Below are 22,263 nucleotides of genomic sequence, written 5' to 3'. Positions count from 1 at the left end.
CTGTGGACATGTCCAAACCACCTCAGCCTTACTTTTTTTGTTTCTTTTCTTCCCAATGGCACAGTATTCAAACCATACATTGTGGCATGTTTCGTTACACTCTTGTAAAGCTTCTTTCGCTCTTGCTGCGATCATTGTCAGAAATCGCCCCTGGCACGCCTCTTCACTCACTCCACCCTGCCTGCACTCCTTTTCACCTTTCTTGTGCACTGCCTGTTGCTTTGGATGGTTTGTTCCAGGTATTGAATGTCACCCACATTTGCTACTTCTGCTTCCTGCAGCTTTACTGTTACATACTCACACTGGAGATCAGTGTTTGCAAATATCAGCCCAGGGCCATTCCCACCTGACCTGTGTCAGCCTGTCCATCACCATGCATACACGAAGGGGCTCGGAGCCGATTCCTGATGTAATCCAGCCTCATCTGTCACTCCTGACTTCCTCATACCACACAGTTCCTCGCTTAACAGCCTGTCATGTCTTCTGGACAGCCTCTGTACTTTTACATTAACACATTCAAAGTAATTGTAACATCTGCATGTTTTATCAAAGACACTTTTAAAGAATCTGTTTTGTAGCAGCCTGATATGGCAAAACGGCGGATTTATGGAGTGAATTCAAATATATCACCTAAAGAAGTTTTAATAAAAAATTCTTTAACAGCAGTGGGAGGAGATTCCCAGGCACAGTGATTGAGATGTGGTGTCAGCATCAATCAGGCAAACTAAGTGATTATAATGTGCATTACACGTTTTGCTGTTATTCCTGGTAATACTGTTTGCAAGTGGTTGCACTAGCTAAGTGCTAGACACAGTTTCCTGGAGGTGGAGGCCTGTTGACAGAGCACAGGTTTTCTCTAATTTAACTAGGATGGATGGGGGCAGGAAACATGAACGATGACTCACACTACAGCATTTATAGGCTAAGCTAATTTATCTTGCCTTTAGACATTTCTGCTGGCTCTGCATATCGTTGGGGATCTCACTGCCCCGTCCATCTCTACAGTCTTGAGTATGCAGATCACAGAGAAAGCTAAACTATTAAGACTGGCCCTAAAATTACACCTGAAGTGGACTGTTGCATATATTTTTGTTTTTAAGAGCGCATTTTATTTTATTTGATATCCATCGATCTAATTGAAGAAGCCTTCTAAAACTTTTTAAAAACTGGTTGTTTTCTTTTTTTTAAGTGCTTGAGTGTATTTCAAGTATTTCACATTTGATCTTTCCCTTAAACTCCTGCTCAGACCTCTCACAGCTGTTGCCAGTGATGTAGGGTGAGGCTGGATTACCAGCACCAACTCCTGTCAGATGCTCGTGTTCAAAGATTCCTCCTCCCTGGCTGTTAACCAAACGCTGACGTTGATCCTCGCTGGCCAGGCTGCCTCTACCAGCTGCAGGATCAACATCTGGACAGGAATGCATGTGGCAGACATGGGTGTGTGCAGTCAGAGAATCCCTGCTGAACAAAAGCTGCTCTGTGGTCCCGATCACAGTTGTTATTTTTTTTTAATGGCACACAGAGCAAGACGCCAACATCCTGACCGCCGTGTCAAACCAAAGTCCACCGCAGGAAGTGCAGTAAAGGCAGTTTAGGAATGAACTAGGGGTCGGCATCTGTGTTTAGAGGGATTTGTTTGCTGTGATGGTACAAGTGCTGAAACTGCAATCAATCAGGAGACTGAAGAAACTACTAAAAGAGTCTCTGACAGTTTTTTTTCCCCCAAGTTTGTTGCTCTGTACGTTATCAGTGTGCAGGGATCTCCTTAATTTGGTCATTTTGAGCACACAGATCTGGTTGTGAGCAGAGAAGGGCTTTTGCCATCTTCTGTTTAAACCTTCTCTTTATGAGGGGCAGCCTATGAGAAGAAAGTTGGCGTTAATATGGAGAGGAGCGGAAACAGTTTCCAACAGTGGATGAACTGTGGCTCTGTATAAGGTAAATAAGGGTGATTCTGAGCTGTGAAAAAGCTTTAGAAAACGTTGGGTCTAATAATCTAAAAAGCCTTCAGTTGATCCAAAATGATGCAGCGTTGGTACTGCCAGAGAAGAGAGAGAGAGAGAGATCGTATTTCCCCTATACTGGCTTCTCTTCACTGGGTCCCAGTTAAATCTAGAACTGATTTAAAAACCTTTCAGAATCAGAATCAGAAACTTTATTGTCATTGTCATGAGAACAACGAAATTACAACTAAAGTCTTGAATAATCAGTGAAAATAATGTCTTAAATGTTAGTTTGTAAAAGTAAAATGTGAGGCAGGTCCTTCAGCTTTCAGGTCTCCTGTCGAACCAGCTCCCAGTTTGGGATTCAGGAAACGGGCAGCTAAAAACATTCTGGCTGGCTCGGTGGCCCTGAACTATCCCGTAGTTATACCACTACAGGCTCAGACTGCTGCAGGACATCCCATCATCCACTGAGCATTTCTTCTGCATCATTAGTCACTCCTCAGCTGTTCATTTAGCTCTTCAGCATATCATTAATGTTTCTCTTCACTCTCACATGGTGTGTCTCCATAATCTCTAACATGATCTCTGGTAATCCCTGTTTCCCCAACAATACTGGGGAAACAGGGATTGATTCAGAAGACCCGATTTACTGCTGAACTCAAAAAAGGAGTACAAAAACTGGAGCCAGGAATCAGAATACAAGGAGTCATCAGGGAAACCGATAATTAATGAGACAACTCCAGATGGCTGCCGGTCCCTGACCCTGATTCCAGTGGATGCTTCTTCCTGTTAAAAGGGAGTTCTTCCTCCCCACTGTCCCCCAGGGCTTTATCATACAGAATCACTTAACCTGAAGTGACTTTTTTTTTTTTTGTGAATCAGCACTATATGAATGAAATTGAATTAATTATTAACATCTTATGGTGGATAAAGTAAATAAATGTAAAAAAATAAATAAACTTGTGGATTAGCTGATAACTATAACAGTTATAAATTGTCTTAATACACAATATGTAAATAGGTATCATATAAGAACATATAAGGGCCTTGTTATTACTAATACTTATCACAAGAACCTACAGGTGAAGCTTTGGTAGCTGAGTGATCAGTGATGAACTGAAAGACACATTCATTACCAGGTGGTGAAAAGCTGGCTCAGTTTGTCCAGAAGCCAAGTATGTGAGAGGTCTGGGTGGGCTGGGAAGTGAGACATTAACCTCTTCTTGACCCCACAGGAAGAGGATTTGGACTTTAGGTGAGGAATCTGTGCGAAAGGTGAGAGATCTTTCTCTTTTTAGTCACTTTAAACACACATGAAGCCGCTCTGTGTGGAGGCCAGGACTGTGAAGACGTTCTAGGCTGAAAGAGATGTGGAAAAAAGCACCAAGCTCACTTCACTCAAGTTTCCATCATCATTATCTCTGCCAGCTGCCTACTCTGCATATGGAAGTGATGTCATTATTGTCCATTCAAAAATAAGGCTTCATTCAGAGGGGCTGCATGTTGAGCTTTCTGTTTGTGACTTATAGAAGTTTTGGTCTGTGGAAATATTTACCGAAGTAACCGTATTTTCTTTCTTTAATCTAAATACAGAGCTATAATGCTGCCTATTCATGTCACTGCATGCATAGCTTTAGTTTGGCTGTGTTCTGTCACTGTGGTGCAGCAATTTGAATGATGGATTATATTTACATTAATCAGTCCTTTCATAGTTGGCTGCACGGATGAGGCTCAGTTCCTGTCCATGGTTGTTTTTATGCTGTACGACGGTGCTTTTGTAATCCAAGAGTGACCGGTGTCGTCGTCTACCTGCTATTTTGACAAACCTTCAGGGAAACATCATTCATGCTATAGACACATAAGTAACTGCACTGACGACTGTTCACCCGTTTACATCGCAAAACTGCAGGCACTGTGGAAATAGAGCGACTTAAAGCCTACAGCTGAATGTTTGTCACTATTAAAGGATTAGATGTGGTTGAGAGTAGTTTTGGAAATGTCACTGATGTTAGTAGGAAAAAAGTTTCTAATCCTAATACATTTATAATTCATAAAAACATCCATCCATATAATTATGGAAAAAAGAAAGTGCACCTCTGTAAGTTCTAATATTTCACATATTAGGACATTAAATATCATGTTGTCCTAAGCAGGTCTTAACTCTCCAGATGAACATTGTGTTATTATTTAAATACATCCTCTCTGCTTCTAAAGAAATTCATGTTGCAGGCAGGTGCTGATAATCAAATGCATTTGATTAACTGATCATCAGTTTGTGTGGGCACCTCTGTGAAAGCAGAGGTTTTGACATTTTGCTCGTCTGGAGCATTCAGGTGGGTGTTAACACAGTGGAAAGGTGAAAAGACATTAGCAGCGATTGTTGGTGAAGTCCATCATTTTATAGTTAGAACAAGTAGTTTCAAGACAGCTGCCAATCTTTACAGGAGTGGACCCCCCCCCCCCCCCCCCCCCAAAAAAAAACAAACAAAAAAACAAAACTTCAAGGTCAGACTTGCAATACTCAGGGAAACTGGAAAAAACCAAGAGCTACAGCTCACATGTCTCAGGAAGCATGTTAAATGTTAAAGTTCCTGACAGTACAATTATAATAATTAAGTATGGCTTGTTTGGAAAGTGGAGGCCATAATGCACATGTTTGGCAAAGAAAAAAACACAAACAGCACATATTAACTGTCAGACACGGTGATGGAGGGGTGATGGTTTGGGCTTGTTTTGCAGCCACAGGATTTGGGCACCTTGTCGTCACTGAGTCAACCATGAACTCCTCTTTATACCAAAGTACTCTAGAGTTTAATGTGTCCATTAGCCTGAAAGCTTGGCTCATATTGGATCAGCAACAGGACAATAATCCAAACTACAGCAGCAAATCTACATCAGAATAACTGAAAAAGAACCAAATGAAGGCAAAAACGTTTCCCAGTGTACTTTTTTCAGTGTTTTTCACACACTGCTTCTCCATTTTGGTGTAGTTTGTATTAAATAAACGACACTGTCCTGAAACTGAGGGTTTCTTTACTCAAATTTCCTGCATACATCATTTCTGATTCTTTTCTTTCACTTTATACTTTTAAAAATGGTGTATACGTATAGTTTTCAAACTATCAGCTGGCCCAGCCTGTATGTGTAATGCACCCTCCACAGGTCATCAGTCAATGTCCAATCTGGTAATCTCCCTCTCTTTGTTTCTCTCTGTTAAGTGTTAATGTACTTTAAGAGGCCAATTATTCAGTTAGTGTGTGCACACCTCTGGTGCATCTGCCAGTAAGTGGGGGAGGGTCCACCACAAACAGAGCTGGTGAGAGGAGGGACGCCTCAGAGCTGAGTGTATATTAGGCCCTCGTAATCAGGTTAGGTTCCCCACTTCGGAACATCTTCATCCTCCCGCTGGGTCTCAAAAACATTGTCTTTTAGGTCCAGCATGATGGGACAACTTCTTCTTCACAGTGCAGTGATCCTTTGGCTGGTGCAGGCAGCACACACAGGGGGTGAGTGTGCTGAAGCGCAGATTATCTGATAACATCTCGTTTGGATGTTTAACGCTTGATTTACATTTATTTGTGTGTGTCTGTTTTTGCCATGTGTTAGTTGTAACAATTCAAAATACAGTCACCAAATTGTTTTACAGGTAAACCATGTTAGGATAAATGTAAATGAATATAGGCTGCAGGAAATAGCCAGAGTAAGTGTAGTCGCTGGAAAATTTCCAGGGGTGTAGTTTAGTGTGAGGAAAACTGGGATTGAGTTATGAGCTGGTATATGGCCAAGGATGATGTAACTGGCACAGAGGAGCCGCTCTGTGTCTGTACATCCGACATGTCTCAGTTTGTATTCCATCATTTCCTTTCCTGCACCTGACGTCCATATTTCCTGATATCAAAGAAGGAAATTTAGTTTGAAAGTAAAAACCTGACAATCAGAATATTTATTCCTAATTTTGGTTTAATTAAATTACTTCTTCCTAAATCTAGAATTTGGCATTGCAGTCAATGACATGGCAGTAAAGCTTTAAGACAAGTCTCCTTTCACCAACAGGAAACTGCAGCTCTTAGAACAATACTGGAAAATGCACTCGCTCTGTTGCTATAGATGAACCGTACCTGTAACTGTATCTGTTCCTTAACTGCCGTGTCTCTGCATGAGTAAAACATAGACTGAACACCTTAATGAATGAAACATCCATGTTAAAAGTCTTTATTTACATACACTGTGTAGTTTGTTTCCATGGTCAGTGGAAACCATATTCTTTGTACTTTGCAATTGAACCTATATGTAATTTTAACCTATATTATTGTATTACCGGAATAAGCTTCCAGTTGATATTCGCATGTCTGAATTTATTCAATCCTTTAAATTACGTTTGTTAACTTATTTATTTAACTTAGCGTTGCAGATTAAAGTGCTCTGTGTTATCTGGTAATGTATTTTGCACTTTGTTATCACGTCCTTATGTCATTTTAATTTTATTTCATATTATTGTATTATTGAGAAGCACTTTGGTGTACCTGTGGTCTTTAAATGTGCTATATAAATAAAGTTGTATTGTATTGTATAAACATCAACCCTTTGAGGGCTGGATTCAAAATGACAGTGAAACCATGCCATGTGCTTCAATTTAATGCAAAATCAGTTAGAGAATTTAAGATTTCCTTTAACGATGTGAGAAGGAAATGCAGGAAAGACATTTTTTCAATTCTTTTAGAATAAATAAAAGTGTACATGTGGTTATGTTTTCTGCAAGACTCTCAAAATATCCTGGCTACACTCCCAAAAACCTCAGGAATCAAGTTATCCGGACTCCGAGGAGTCCTGAAATAACATAAAGTCGGTTATGTTAGTCGGGCTTGCCTACCAAATTTCTAACAATCATGTTAAACCAAAATCTGAGCAAGATGAGCCGTAAATCTCTTTCGTCTGGTCGACCCTCTACCAAGTATCCTTGTGATGATGTGAGGGAGCTCTGTATTTAGTTTTGTCTTTACTCGCAGACTCGGTTTGTGAAATCAAAGCTGCTGTGGCAGCAGCGGTCTAAATTTAACATCCCTCTGTGAGAAAGTAAGAGAATAGTTTTACCTCTGACACAGTCGGTTCTCCATTCTTTTGTAGAGGGGCTAAACTGCAAATCAAATAAAAGTGAACAAGGAAAGACATCTAAACATTTTTGTTGTTATTTTGGATCCTTATACGCAAATTAAAGGAGGACGCTAATTTAATATGTGAACAAAAGCAACTAAAAGCATAAAAATACTTTTAACTAACAGCATCTAAGTGGAATTACACATTTTTACTATAAACACTAAAACATCTAATGTAACTGAATAATGTGAACTTTTCTGAAGCAAATGAAAAATGATCTGATTAAAAATTAAAATCTGCAGCAAAGATTTCTGGCACTTACAACGCAGGAACTCCAGCAACACTTAGCCGAAAATGCGCTGGCAAGTTAATAAAGAGGAACAACTTTATTAACTGACCAATGCGTTTGGGCTTGTGGCCTTCATCGGGGTCATAAAAATTAAAATCTGTCATGCGTGGAAAAACAACCCGCTCTTTAAAAACATGGAAAATACTAATTTCTTAATGTTGCTTACATTACATAGACTCCAAGATGATTTTACCGATTATATAACAGGGTAAAAATGTATTGTCTAACCGCTTCACTTGTCAGAGTTATGTTTGTTTTATATAACACCATTGCCAGATATCTTCTGTGATGTTTTCGATTCCTTTCTTTAAGTTATCATCAATGCGGTGACCATGATAGTGATGAAAGATGGAAACTGGTTTTATTTTGTTTTAATTGGAGTGTCCTTCATCTGAATTTGTAGTCTTAACTTTATCTGAAACACTTTAAGGATGCAAAATATTCAATTCAATTCAATTTTATTTATATAGCGCCAAATCACAACAAAAGTCGCCTCAAGGCGCTTTATATTGTACAGTAGATACAGAGAAAAGTCCAACAATCATATGACCCCCTGTGAGCAAGCACTCTGGCGACAGTGGGAAGGAAAAACTCCCTTTAACAGGAAGAAACCTCCAGCAGAACCAGGCTCAGGGAGGGGCGGGGCCATCTGCTGTGATTGGTTTGGGAGCCAGAGATGAATAATAACTAATGATTAAACGGAGAGAGGTCTATCAACACATAGTGAGTGAAGAAGAAACACTCAGCTTCAAATGTTGGCAGAAAATATAGTGGGTAAGAGCTGTAGGATGACAAATAGTAATCAATTATTGTAAATGTAAATGTTATCAGGAAATGATCAGACAGGAGAGGGTTTTCAGGAAACACTGTTAAATGTTCAGTTTCTATGCCGTATGTTAAAACAAGATCTAGAGTGTGATTAAAGTGGTGGGTGGGTTCTTTTACATTTTGAGAGAAGCCAATTGAGTCTAATAACAGATTAAATGCCATGTTGAGGCTGTCAATTTTAGCATCTACATGGATGTTAAAATCACCCACAATAATTATTTTATCTGAGCTGAGCACTAAATCAGATATAAAGTCTGAGAAATCAGACAGAAACTCTGTGTAAGGCCCAGGTGGACGATATATAATAACAAGTAAGACTGATTTCTGAGTTTTACAGCTGGGGTGGAGACGAGGTTAAGCATCAGGCTTTCAAATAAATTAAAAGTCTGTCTTGGTCTTTCGTTAATTAATAGGCTGGTGTGAAAAATTGCTGCCACACCACCCCCTCGGCCTGGGCTTCGAGGTTTCTGGTAGTTAGAATGACTCGGGGGTGTTGATTCATTTAAACTAACATAATCATCCTGCTGCAACCAGGTTTCTGTAAGGCAGAGTAAATCGATTTGTTGATCAATTATTAAGTCATGTACTAACAGAGACTTGGAGGAGAGAGAGCTAATATTTAATAATCCACATTTCACTGTTTTACTCTTTGGTTCAGATGTGGATACTGTATTGTTCTTTCTTTGTAATTGTTTATGTTTAAGTTGTTTGTTGCTGGTTTTTAGTTTGTTTTTTGTCTGTTTGGGAGCTGACACAGTCTCTATGGAGATGGGTTTTTGGGGGGTAGCAGGAGGAGAGAAGCTGCAGAGCGGCGTGTAAGACTGCAACTCTGCTTCCTGGTCCCAACTCTGGGTAGTCATATTTTGGGGGGTTTAATAAATTTGTCCATATTTCTAGAAATGAGAGCTGCTCCATCCAAGACCAGGTTTCCTCCAGAAGGTTTGCCAATTATCTATGAAGCCCACATCGTTTCTGGGACACCACTCAGACAGCCAGCAATTTAAGGAGAACATGCGACTAAACATGTCACTCCTGGTCTGATTGGGGAGGGGACCAGAGAAAACTACAGAGTCCGACATTGCAAAATAAATGGCTGAGACCAATGCTTTGTATTAGTGGGTTAAAATTTGGTGTGTTCAGAGGATATTTTTGCTAATCCAAATGTTTTTCTTACTATTATTAAACTGGTAGTCTTACACTCAGCGTCTTGTGTTTAAGGTTACGGTGCTGTGGCTGGAGTACATAATGGACAACTTCCACAGCCTAACGGTGAGTCCATCACATCCTGTCCATTTTGTGTCACCTTTGTTGCATTATGTCCATGTAAGTCACAAGCTTTTGTTCACCGGCTCACACTTTTTATTTCTAGGAAGGACACCGCAGAATGGTGGAGGTGTAGGAGCAGTGCTGATGCCATCAAAACGTAAATTATCTTCACAGATTCAAAAACCATGAAGTGAACTGTTTGCCTGATTTTGAGATTTATGTCCTCTTTACTCTTTTTGTAAGGTGTGGGCCGGGCAATGGGGCCAAGAACTGGATATGCTGGCTATCCTACAAAAGGAGTCGGTCAGTGATAACACAGTTTCATTGCTGTTACTGAGGTTACAGATACAAACAGTAAATCTGTGTCCATACACCTACTGTGTACATTTACCAAATCTTTCTGCTGATGGTTACTCATATTCCTACAACAGATTTTTCTCTGATGCCGGTACTGAAGCACATTCAGTGGTTATGTTACATCTCAGAATCAGTCATTTGTTCTAACATTGGATCTCTGTTGGCACTGTGTTTCTAATTCAGGGGGTTATCCTGCAGTTTTATCCCACCAAAATGGAGATAACTCCAATGGTAGACATTTCTCCATTTTTAAAATCCACTTAATGATCAATGGCACGATAAAAATCACTGTGTGAATTTTTTTGTTGCAGGATATCCTGTTAAAGCCAGTCCCACCAATAGACAACAAACTAAAGGTGCTATAACACATGTTTTATAACTAAGGCCTCACACATCTACACTAAATCACATTCGATTTTAACTTTGTTCTTTTTGCAGGTAATGGCGCTCAGGATGGCAGATATGGATGGCAAGGACCTAAAGGCAATGGTAACGAACATGTAAACCAATACAACAGCACTGCTCTACTTTAATAAAACTAGCATAGTTTCCATTTATGCTATTGTCTTGATTATTAAAGCCTTCTTGTGGTGGCTATGTGGCAGAATAACGAGCAAGATGATGATACTGGGACTAAAAAGGTTTCTGAATCTGTTGTGTTGCTAATTTGTAGGTAATGCAGCTGCTGCACATGGAACAAAAGGCAATGGTAAGACAGTTATATGAAAAAGGACTCTCACTTCACAGTCCTCAAAACTCAGAACACCCCATGATTCAGTAGTTTGTAGAACTGCCTCTAGCAGCTATAAACTCTATGAAGTCTCTCACATCTTTGTGGAGGAATTTTGGTCCTCCTTATGTCACTTTTGTTCTTTGAGATTTGAGGGTATTTGTGTTTATTCAAAGCTCTCTTAAGATCTTATGAGAGCATTTCAATCGGGTTGGGGTATGGACCATGCTGTTGCAGATTGGTTGGTGTCCCTGGGATCAAAATCTAAATCATCATCACGTCATGAACTTCAAAATCGAACATGCTAACTGAGAGATGCAGAGTCTGACAAGCAGCTCTTGGGTTTTCTGCAGATTCTCTGAGCATTGCATGATCTCATTTTGAGGTGAATTTGGTGGAACAGGAAGATGTTGAGTTGTGTCTACACACACATGAATGCTCCAGAGCAACAAACTGTCAAAATGTTTTAGAGTGCTGCTCACATTTGCTGCAGAACCTGCAGAAAGGGTGTTTTTAGTTTTTCAGGACTGTACAGAATCATGTGAATTTTTCTTTTTTAACATAACTATATTTTCTTTATGTTTTTATCGGTGGTTAGTGTTTTTGGTGTGTATTTGGTGTTAGTGAAGAACCTGGTTGCGAATTATAAAAACATAACAATGTTTTAAAACTGGGAGGGGTCATGATTAAGGTGTTAATTAAATTAAGAACCTCACATCTGTTGCAGGTTATGGTGCTGGTTCTACTGGAAATGTGCCTAACACCAAAGGTATTCTTTGCAAAACATGAAGTTCAATGCATGAAGATTAAAAAAAGGAAATTAAATAGTTTTACAATTTTGTATATTATCATCACTCTTTAGGTCAAGGAGCTGTAGCTGGTCCATCGACTGGCTATGGGACACGACCAAATGGTAAGAAAGTAAATGGGTCATTTGGGAGCAGGCAGCTGGACTCTTTGACTTTTAAAAGCACACATATATGTTAAATACTCAAAATATTTAACAGGCCAAGGAGGAGCTGGAAGTAAACCTATGAAAGGATATGGCCGACCACCTTATGGGGCAGGTAATGCAACTTCAGTTGCTTTGTTGTCCACAAAGGTGAAAACGGTGATGTAACATTGGTATATCTACATGAATAAAGGACCGGGTAAGGGAGCCTTCAAAGGTCTGGGAATGCCTCAGTTTGCTGGAAGTTATAAAGGTTATGGAGCTCAGCCCATGGCAGGTGAGTCATATAGATGTCACACGCTCAGTCCTACAGGTGTGTTTGGCTAATGTACTGGTTATCTGTGTTTTTAGGTTACAATGTTGGTTATGGCAGTGCTGGTTTGGGTCTGGGGCATCGGTATGGGAATGGGTGGATGAAGGGACCGAAGCCAGGTAGGACAATAACAACATGCTTCTCTGCTTTTCAACTTTATGTCTTCATCTATACACTCAACATAAATGAACTCATGTTGCAATGTTGAAACTGTAGGCTATGGTGCAGCAGCTGGTGCTTCCAATGGACAAGGAGCAAAACCCAACGGTAAAGATCACAGAGTGAATATTGGTGTATAATTGGTGTATAAATCAAAAGCTATAAAATAAAATTCATTATTCATTATTCATCATTGTTATTCATCATTGTAAAGGTTATGCTGGGGCCAGAGCACCTTTCAGCAATGGAGCCATGTCAAATGGTAGGTTAACATGGACAAATAAATATTATTGCCACATGGAAGTTAAATATTGAATTTCTGCTTGTGAAACTATTAAGGTTATGGATCCCAGAATGGTGGAGCTCCCAAGTCTGCAAAGCCAGGTAACTGTGCATCCACAATAAAATGTTATATTTCAACCTAAGTCAGTGTCAAGATAAGTATCAAGCTTTATTCTTAAAGGTGACTTATGCTAAACAACAACAGGATTTTCAAACAGGGTAGAAAACTTTTCCATGCCATTAGCATCAAGCTATCAATTGCCAACGATGCTATTCTTCCTCAAATATTATGTTTTTTTACACTCATGTGTGCATAGGCTGGCATTGTGTAGTGGTTTACACATTCGTCTAACAAAAAGAAGGCCCCTGGTTTGCAGGGAGTACTAATCTCTTTTTCTGCCAAATCAAAAATGTGAAATTACCCACCCCATATTTCCCAAATACTTTATTGAGAGGGGGATTGGTTTCTGACTATTTTGATCCAGGTGCAAAAAAAAAAATCTTTAGCTTTAACTTGAATGAAAGGATCTATGAGTGAAACATGGATAGTGTTTCAGAACAACTGTCATTTTTCTCCTGTGTATTTCTTTAGTCTTCGGAAATGTTCCATACGGGTATGGTGCCAAACCCAACGGTGAGACCATTCCTTCTTTTTCAGATTTCAATTTACGATTCAAAACGTCGATGCACATCTTGAATATCGATTTGAACATTACTAATATTCCTTTTATGAACATTTGACAGGATATGGAGGCTACAGAGGAGGTGCAGTAAGACCACCACCAGGTAATACTTGTGTTGTACGCACATCACAAAATAAATGTGGTTAACTCTGTAAGGATAAGTATATCATACCTTACACATGGGTTTTTGTTGCTTCTGAAAAATCTGTGATTATTTTACCCTGAAAAACCTGAATAAATTACACAAAAATGTCAGATTTACTTAAAATCATAAAGATTAAAACTCATATAGTTTCTTTTCTTTACTTTCAACTTGTCAGAATGTTCAGTAAACATCCCAGTTTCAAAAACGTTTAATTGCCTGGCAGTCATTTCCTGTTTCAGGCTTTACAAGGTTAAATTAAGTTTTGAAGTTTCTTTAAGGAGTTTTTTGATCTCAAGGTTATGGGAAAGGACCTGCTGCCAATGGATATGGACCCAAACCCAGTGGTAACCAATTACTATTTTCTGTTCTGGTGCTCTATAGTAAATGTTTCTGGTTTAATGCCATTGGTGTATTTATATAACCTCATGTTTGACTAAGGTTATGGAGCTGCGGCAGGGCCTGGAGTTAATGCACTCAAAGGATACACAGCCAAACCCAATGGTGACAAGCTACTCTTTATTGTTTATCATTTGCTAATTTCTATTCACGTCAAAATTGTCATTTTTAAACATAAAAATCCGCCTCGAGAAATTATTATTCAATTCCGCACTAGGTCACGGAGTTAGAAATGGTGCATTGGGTGGATACAGAGGAAACCCGTACGGTAAGTTTGAGTTATGAGATGGCAAATTCATACTTGAAACTCCAGCAGCTAGGCCCAAGCTTCAATGCTGTTCTGATTCTGATGCCGTCTACAGGGTACGGAGGGTCAAAACCTCAGAAAACTACTAAAGGACTTGGAGCACCAAGTGAAGGCGTGAAAACACTCGACAGTGGTACGAATTCTGCAGAACACATACAGCATTTGGGAACCAAACAACTGAGTTGTGGACAATCAATTGTTTTTTTCTTTTTGCATCTGTTGATGGCCCCTCATGTGTTTCTAATGTCTGCACTGTTTAAACAGGATATGGTGGTCCTGCTGGTGTAACTAAAGGGCAGTTGCCTAAAGCAGCCAATGCAGGTAAATGCTCCTATGCATGTGTTCGGTGCAAGGTTGAGATCCCATATCATTAGATAGCACTACAAAAATGCTTCTGTAAACTTAAGCAGACAAATGCTGGGTGTGTACATTTGAACATTTGTACATTTTAATTTATGGTCTTGGAGGTTTCTTCCTGTTAAAAGGGAGTTTTTCCTTCCCACTGTCGCCAAGTGTTTGATCACTGGGGCTCATCTGACTGTTAGGGTTTTAAATTTTTTTGTTTTTTTTTAAGGTTACAACATGCTGCCGAATACAAAAGGCCAAGATGGAAAGGGTGCAGGTGAATTTAGTGGAAAGAGCCTCAAAGGTGGAGTTCTTTCTCCTGAGCAGCCAAGTGTAGCACCGCTGGAGGGCCTTTCCCTCCGACAAGCAATAACTCGTGGCGCAGTGCCTTTTTCCCCGACAGGTGGTGTCCATGCTGAGGTGTCAAAAGAGAAATACCAAAAGCTTGTTTCCCCTTTGCCACAAGAAAAAAACTACAAGCAGACACCGCTGGTCCTTCAGGTTCCACCAGAACCAGCCCCAGCACTTCCTGCCAAACACTCAAAGTCTTCAACCACAGGTCCACAGATCAAGGGAGAGAAGGTCCCCATAGCCAGACCTCCACAGGGGGTTTCCCAGAGTAAACCAGCACCAGGCCCAGCAGCTATCTATCCAGAAGGCAAGTACCATTACCAGGGTTAATGCTAGCACCAATATGTCATATTACATATCGCTGTGGTGACCCTAATGAGAGAGAGAAAAGAAGATGTTTAAATGTAGTACTTTAACTTCAGGGGAAATCTTATCAAAGCTATCGCTGTTATTACTGGAACTGCAAGTGACCTTTTTCATGGAACTGGAAGTTTCATTATGGTTAACAAAACTGAGTAACAAAAAGTTTTTATAATTTAGTTTGGTTTGCATTAGTTTACACACACTGTGGATGCACAAAAACATAGATTTTCGACATTTTCTACACTACAAACGATAAGCTCATTGTCGCAGGTTTAGTCAATTAATCTGCATAAATGCTGATGACATTTATGACCTCTAGGTTATATGACTGGGAGTGCTGTGCCTGAGCAAAAAGCTGCAGAGGCAGAGGTTATTTTGGGGGTAGACAGCACCGGTGAGGGGAACGCTGCCCCTGAAAGCACCAAAGCTGTTCCCGAAACAGAGGCAGCTCAAATTACAGAAACCACCGCCGCCGCTCGGGAAACAGCGACTGTTGTTGTGCCTGAAGTCGCACCAGAAGAAGCCAACATCAAACATGAGGCTGAGGCAGAGATTGATAACCCCGGGGTCAAAGGTCACCCTGCAGGGGAAACTGGGGCAACGGGTAAACTAAGTCTCAAACTAAGTGGGTGTGATTACTAGACGTGGAATGCATGCGTAGATGTTTAATGAATGCTGTGTTTTTTCCTAACTCTCAGTATTCTGATGATATCATAGCTGTTATGATCTCACAGGGTTGACCGCACTGTTCACTCTGTACCATGTTAGTAGTTGAATTCAAACTAGGCTCAATGAACATTTACAGACCATCCAGACCCCTCAAGGTGACAAACACACAAATGCCAGTCGTTTGTTTGAGAGTGAATCGTTGCTGCTGGACCTGGTTCTGTTTCAAAAATGATTGTTGTCGTGTTGCATGTTTTCTTCAATGCTGACTTCAAAAAATTACCAACCTTTTTGTTTGGACTTTTTCTCTTTTTAATGCCAAACCCCTCACCTAAAAATTGATATCTAATGGTTTTAAAGTAATGTTTTGGGAAATTTGCGCCTAATTCAACTTTTAATAAAAACCTGTTTTGCTACAACTGAAAGCTTTCTGCTGAGGTGTGACATGCTGGTGAGGATTAGTGGGTTTTAGTTCCTTTGATTAGCTGTTAGGCTATATTTCTGGACTTTATGCTAAGCTAATTTTAACTAGCTGTACAGCTACAGGAGCAAATATACATATACAAATATACATATACAAATATACAATTATATGCTTTTATTGTTTGGAAGTACATGACTGAAAAGTTCACCAATATAAAATATGTCATTTAGATTAAAGGGTGTTTTGTGACATTTTAACTTTTGTTACGAATTTAATTACAGCATATTCAGTGCATGAGTTGAATTGCAAGTTTAACCCACTAATCTGATTTTTTTTTCCACTGCTAACTGTTGATGCCGCAACACCTGAAAGAGCGACTGTAGATGGAGCAATGCCAATCACACCCTGACCTTTTGGTTTCCTTTTTTCAGAGAGTGGAAGAGCTTCAGTCTCCAAGGGTCAAGGAGCTAAACCAACCAAACATGGTAAACATTTCTCTCTTTTCTTTGAGTAACAAAAAGAAAGCTTCCAGCTCTGTCAGAACTGCCTTAATTCCTCATGTTAGAGGTTCAATGAGGCACTGAAAGACATCAGTGTTTAATAATCAGTAAACTGTAATAATAATAATAATAATAATATAATCAGTTACTGATCAATAATAATAATAATCACCAACGTGATTACATTTAGCAGTCATTTAAGCTGCTGGTGTTACTACTGATCCTCTTTTACGAACACAAAGTCTGCCTGTTTGGTAGATTCCTCAAGTCTAAAGTTCATATATGTGTGGTGGTTGTTGTGCTTATGATACTACATGCTGTTACAGACTGTGGACCATCAGGAGTACCAAATGGGCAATGGATGAAAATCCCTAGACCTGGTAAACTGAGAGTCTCTTACTATAGTACCAGTGTGTCTTAATATGATTATCATGTACTATATTTAAAGCTCTAAAGCTCTCTGTTTGCTAAAATGTTTGCTAAAATTTCCACTGTTTCTCCATGTGAAACGTATGGCAAAAGGAAATTAAATAGTTACAGCAACCTCTTCACTCATAAATAAAAAAGTCAAAATATTAAAGGGAGTGAAAACAAGTCTTAACTTTGGTTTCTGATGTCATTTCAGATTATAACACAGGTGCTGGAGCATCTATGGGCACAAACACCAAAGGTATGTCTAATAATATATAATAATAATAAGACCATTTTGCACAGGTATAGCATTATTTTTGCTTGTTGTTCATATTGATTTCTTGAAGTTGCTTTGAGGTTATGAAGCAGGAGCAGATGCTCAAAAAGGAAATTTAACTGTCAACATTTTTTGACAATTATTGCATGGGTCAGGCTTTAACAGGTTAAATCTGTTAACAGTGATCTTAGTTTTTAGTTTCACAAAACAATGTCAGGAATCGTAGCTTTATTTTCAAGGCGTTTATTTTATAATTCCTCATTTACATGAATGTGTTTTCTTCCTTGGCGTACGCGTACACACACACACACACACACACACACACACACACACACACACACACACACACACACACAATTTGAATTTTCTTTTTCCAAAAGGTTTTATTGCAGGAAGCCAAATGTTCCCTGGACTTGGCAAGGGATATGGAGCAGGTAATATTTGCTAGCAGTAAATGTCTTGATCACAAACAGAAAAATTTTGATGTAATTTTTAAAGTACAATCTGATTTGTGTAGGATTTGGAGTATTTGTTTTGGGGGGGTTTTGTTCTCAGCTGAAGTGAGGATATTTTTCCTGTATTCACTCAGGTTTTGGACGAGGAGGCTACCTTGGAGGTGAATATAGGAACGGACATACTTTTGGAGGTGAACCTTTAAATGGAAACGCGTTAGATTTAGTGCATTGTATCAGTGTGTAAGATGATGAGTAGTTAGGCGTAAGGAAGTTTGCATCTTTAAAAATCTGCCATTGTAATTTTACTGAAATTGCTGTTTCTCTCTGGAACTGTTGGGCCATATTTTGACTGCCATTGTTGGATATTAACAGCTAACATAGTTTATGTTTTGCTGCAGGTTATGCAAATGGCTACGGTGCAGGTTTACAGCCTGACTATGCAAGTAAGAGCATTTTATGACATTTAGTTGAGAAATGTTGTTTTGCAGAAGTTAATTTTTGTGTAAATGGCAACATTTCCCTGTGTTTCCAGGCATTGGACAAGTTGTGCCTGTTCCTGATGGCAAATCAGGTATGGTAATGAGTAATAGATAAGGGTGGGTAGATAGTTATAGCTAAATATAAGATAATCGTGAAGTATATTAGGTAAATATGACAGAAAAGGTAAATATATTCCAGTGATGCTGATTGGACAGGTAGGACAGGACAGATTCCATACAATGGAGCTCCAGTGGTTGCTGCTGGAGTAGATGGTAAGACCATGTCGCCATGGGAAAAACTGATCTAAGCACGTGTGAGCAGAATATCAGACAGAGAAGAAGTCTCCTTTCTCCCGTGGAGTAAAACTTTGGTTGAAATTGAAATATTTTTCATACATTTGTGCAGGGATGAGTCAGTTTGAGCATCAGTCGGCAGGTCTTGGTCCAAATGGAAAATTAGGCAATACATATGGTGCCTAGTAAAACTTAACATGTTCACATGTATTTTATTTTAACAAAATACAACTAATCTTTGTTTAAAATCCACAAAAATAAATAAATTTTAGAGACCTATAAACAGCAGAGTTTTTCCTGTTGTTATAGGAATGAGTGAATTTGCCCTTGGTGGACAGAAACTGGGTGCTGGGAAAGGGGGAAAAAAGAAAGCACACATCTAATAACATTGTGCCTTTCTGCAATGCACAACCTTCAACCTTCAACAGTATTTGTCTCTCATTACTTATGTCCCATCTGATCACGTGTTCTGCTTGCTCTGATTCAGGTATTGGCATCGGTGGGCTGCAGTTTTCTGGGCAGCCTGTTGGTACGGGAATTAATCGTGCAGGAAAATATGGTACGTCTGTCACCGTGCTGTGGCTTGGCTGAAATTGTGCTCAACAAAGAGGAAGTATAACCACACTTGTCCCATTTTTTCCAGGTTATGGATTTAGCCCCTATGGTGCTGCAGGTGACGGAAAGCCATTTGGAAAATATGGTGAGAACATATTTCTTTTAAGCAGTCTTTAAAACATACACTCGCCAGATTTTAGGATTTGATTTCGTAAGTATTTGGACCTTCTGCAAAAACACTTGAAATTTAGCTCAGGCTCCAGTTTCTCTTCATCATTCCTGCGATTCAGAACATCCTCTGAATTATATAAATTCAACACACTTACTGGTGCTGTTAGTGCCAACTTACACATGGATCCTATACCTGGAGACTGGCTAATCATTCTTCTAATCCAACAGGAAACACTCTCTAGTCTATCCAGAAATGAACCAGGAACCCAAGGGGAGAGGAAAATAAATTCAAAACTTACACTTAGCTGTGAAAAGGCTTCCCGTAAAAAGGTTGTGGTCGTTTTAAAAAGTTTTCTTTCCATCTATGCCAGGATATGGAGGGTTCCCCAATGGTGGACAACTACTTGGCCTTGGCAACGCTGGAAATACAGCTGGTAAATATGGAGAGTAATGACAGTCACTAAGTTCTCTTCAGTTTGAATTACCTGGTAAACATCTAAACCTCAGTCACGATCCTCTAACCATTTTTGTTTTTCTGTTTCTTGTGTTCCGCTGAAGGTTATGGAAGGCTGCCTTATGAAGCTCAACCAGCTGGACTGGGCCTGGAAACAAAATCTACCGGTAAATATGATTAAAACAAATAAAATTAATTTTAAAAAAAGCCTTTTAAAAATGCTGATTGGCTTGTCGTTAAGGTGAATTTAGTTGCCAAACAGATGGCTAACTAAAAGCTAACTAAACGGCATAATGTGTTCATTTGCATATGATACTAATGATACATTTTCCTCTACTTTTGAAATGACCTCATATCACCTCATCGCTTTTCTTACCGCAGTCATCTCCTATACTCGCGGCACGCCAACATCATAGAGCTCGTGCAGCTTACAAACACTGGGTGGTGCCCCTCAGCAAGCTTGCAGAAGTCAGCGAATCAGAAGAAAGTTTTTGTTGTTTTAGGGAATGGGGTCTTAAAGAGAGAGCAGGTAAATGGCTTCTCTCAAACACAAGTGCAAACCTATGAAACCTTCCTGTAAAACACAAGCGGAAAAATACAGGAATGAAAAGGATTATAATATATAATACAGTATTTTTAATGTAGGTGTTCCCCCTGTTTGAAATCTTTATGCTAAGCTGGGCTGAAGTTTGACTGTAGCTTAGACATGAAAGCAGCAGTGGTTTTCTAAATGTAGCTCTCAATGATGAGTCCACAAAAATGCAGACTACAATAAAGAATAAATAAACCAGAGCTGTGAAAACCACAGGGTGACAGGCTGTGCACAGAGAGAAACCACCGTACACAGCATCCATGCATTTGTTCTTTTATTGTATTTCACTTTTTATGATTTTTCTTTTCAGGTCTGGCTGTGTCACAATATCAACCTGACCCACTCGGGCTTGGACATAATGTGAAAGGAAAATATGGTGAGACTGAGCAAACATGGTGCCACCATGTACCTGTCAGCTTTTATCTGGTTTAATTATCACCTTCATGTTTTCATCTTTGTTTAAGGTGGCGCTGAGGGTCCCTATCTACCACAGGCTGTTGGTTTTGATGGTGAAGCTAAATCTTCTGGGAAATATGGTACATAATATCTGTTTTATGTGTTTTTTTCTTTTGCTTTCTGTTTTAACTGTTTAAAATAAGATCAACTTGATGATAATTTCTTAACAGATAATCAGGGAGCTTACCAGTCACAGCCTCTTGAAACTGCAGCTGAAGGTAAAACTGGTCATAACTTGTCATTAATTACCCGACCAGTCAGGCTTGAAGTGTACAAATAATTTATCTTCATTTTGGCTTAAACAGGTGCAGCAGGTTTAACTTATGAGCCCCAGCCGCTTGAGTCCAATTCAGCTAGAAAATCCTACGGTGCGTCAGAAAAAGGATTTGATCTCTGAGAGATTCACAGAACATATGGACCCCAACATCACCTGCTTCATTCATCTACTCTTTCTTTTCTTTTTTACTCACAGTGAAAGGAGAGCTGCCCACTCCAGGGCCTGCAGCTGAAGGCGTGGGGAGATTCATTGATGGATACGGTGGGCATAAAAGCTTATTCTGCATTGGTATCTGCTGTGGCTTCACTCTGCTCACGTCACTGTTCATCTGACAATTTCAGAAAACCTGGGCTACATAAATGGCCGAGTGCAACCACAAGGTAATAAAAATAAATAATAATACTGATATTTAGGTTTACATTTATATATTGTTTTCATGCATCTTTTCTGCCCCCCCCCCTTTTATGGCACTGTCTCATAATTGCTGTGTTTCCTGCAGCCCCCACCCCAAGCCCGGCCTATTCGTCTGTCCACTCGCGTCTCCCTGCAGAGTCTTCATTCACAGCTGACGCGATGCCCGGTGATGTTCGGCACTTCCCCGATCTAGAAGGGACAGCCGGCCTCACGCTCGACTCAGCACCCGCTGCAGAATCAGAGGGTACGACTCAGGTGTCCGAGCAACCCGATGACCTGCCGCGTCAGATACACATCCAGCAGCATCTCAAACTGCATTTTCAGCCACAAGGTAAGGCCTGAAGGCTTTAGACACTTCTGCACAGACCATCCAGTCTATATTTCTGCTCTTGTCTTTCTCCCAAGTGTTGACATTTTGTCACCATGTCATCAAAAAAAGGGAGTGTGGAAGCTAATTGTAAAAGTACATTTCGTCATAGTTGTAGTCCTTCTGCATTCGATTGATTTAGTTCAGTCTGTGTACCAGCTGCATGGCTGTTGAATTACTACATATTAAATAATAAAATTGAATATTTCTGTCTGTTTAGGAGCAAAGGACAACAAATATGAACTGAATGGCTTCTTTGGGGATACTGGGCATCAAGGTGAGAACAGACCTGTTTTTTCCTATGTGCTGTATTTATCTTAACCAGCCTGCTCACCTTTCTCCTGTATTCTTGTCCCCTCCCACAGGTTAGCTCTACTGAGACAACAAATTGAATCTCTCTTAATTGTTGTTGTATGTGATATAATATAATAGTGATAATTTGGTGTCTTGTTTAGTTTTGTCCTTCACATTTTTGTCCCATGTTTACTGTTATCCTTACAACTGAAATGTAATTTTGTTTAGCATTTTTAATAACCCCTCAAATTAGTTGAAATATTTCTAAAAACAATAACTCCATCTAATTTATTTTACATGAGAAATTCTTT

The 22,263-nt window shown here is 39.6% G+C and overlaps 1 protein-coding gene across 1 annotated transcript; it reads left to right on the top strand.

Annotated features, from left to right (window-relative positions):
* Nucleotides 1-5,385: 5,385 nt before the first annotated feature.
* Nucleotides 5,386-22,028, top strand: cmn (calymmin). Its single transcript, XM_085361819.1, has 44 exons — nt 5,386-5,452; nt 9,436-9,486; nt 9,587-9,640; nt 9,727-9,786; nt 10,024-10,071; nt 10,152-10,196; nt 10,279-10,329; nt 10,514-10,549; nt 11,298-11,339; nt 11,433-11,483; nt 11,578-11,637; nt 11,716-11,799; nt 11,874-11,954; nt 12,052-12,102; nt 12,209-12,256; nt 12,334-12,378; nt 12,869-12,910; nt 13,021-13,062; nt 13,401-13,448; nt 13,543-13,605; nt 13,718-13,768; nt 13,863-13,940; nt 14,072-14,128; nt 14,382-14,810; nt 16,388-16,441; nt 16,783-16,836; nt 17,082-17,126; nt 17,525-17,578; nt 17,734-17,790; nt 17,998-18,042; nt 18,132-18,170; nt 18,860-18,931; nt 19,016-19,072; nt 19,470-19,532; nt 19,657-19,719; nt 20,455-20,520; nt 20,609-20,680; nt 20,771-20,818; nt 20,906-20,968; nt 21,073-21,138; nt 21,219-21,257; nt 21,377-21,622; nt 21,879-21,935; nt 22,024-22,028. The coding sequence occupies exons 1-44, from the start codon at nt 5,386-5,388 to the stop codon at nt 22,026-22,028; spliced, it is 2,949 nt and encodes a 982-aa protein (XP_085217945.1).
* Nucleotides 22,029-22,263: the final 235 nt, after the last annotated feature.

The sequence above is a fragment of the Diplotaxodon limnothrissa genome, linkage group LG8, assembly GCF_057381915.1.
Source record: "Diplotaxodon limnothrissa isolate DT_005_m linkage group LG8, D_limnothrissa_male_GT1.1, whole genome shotgun sequence".
In the NCBI taxonomy this organism is placed as follows: Eukaryota; Metazoa; Chordata; class Actinopteri; order Cichliformes; family Cichlidae; genus Diplotaxodon; species Diplotaxodon limnothrissa.
This window is presented reverse-complemented; position numbering and strand designations above follow the sequence as displayed.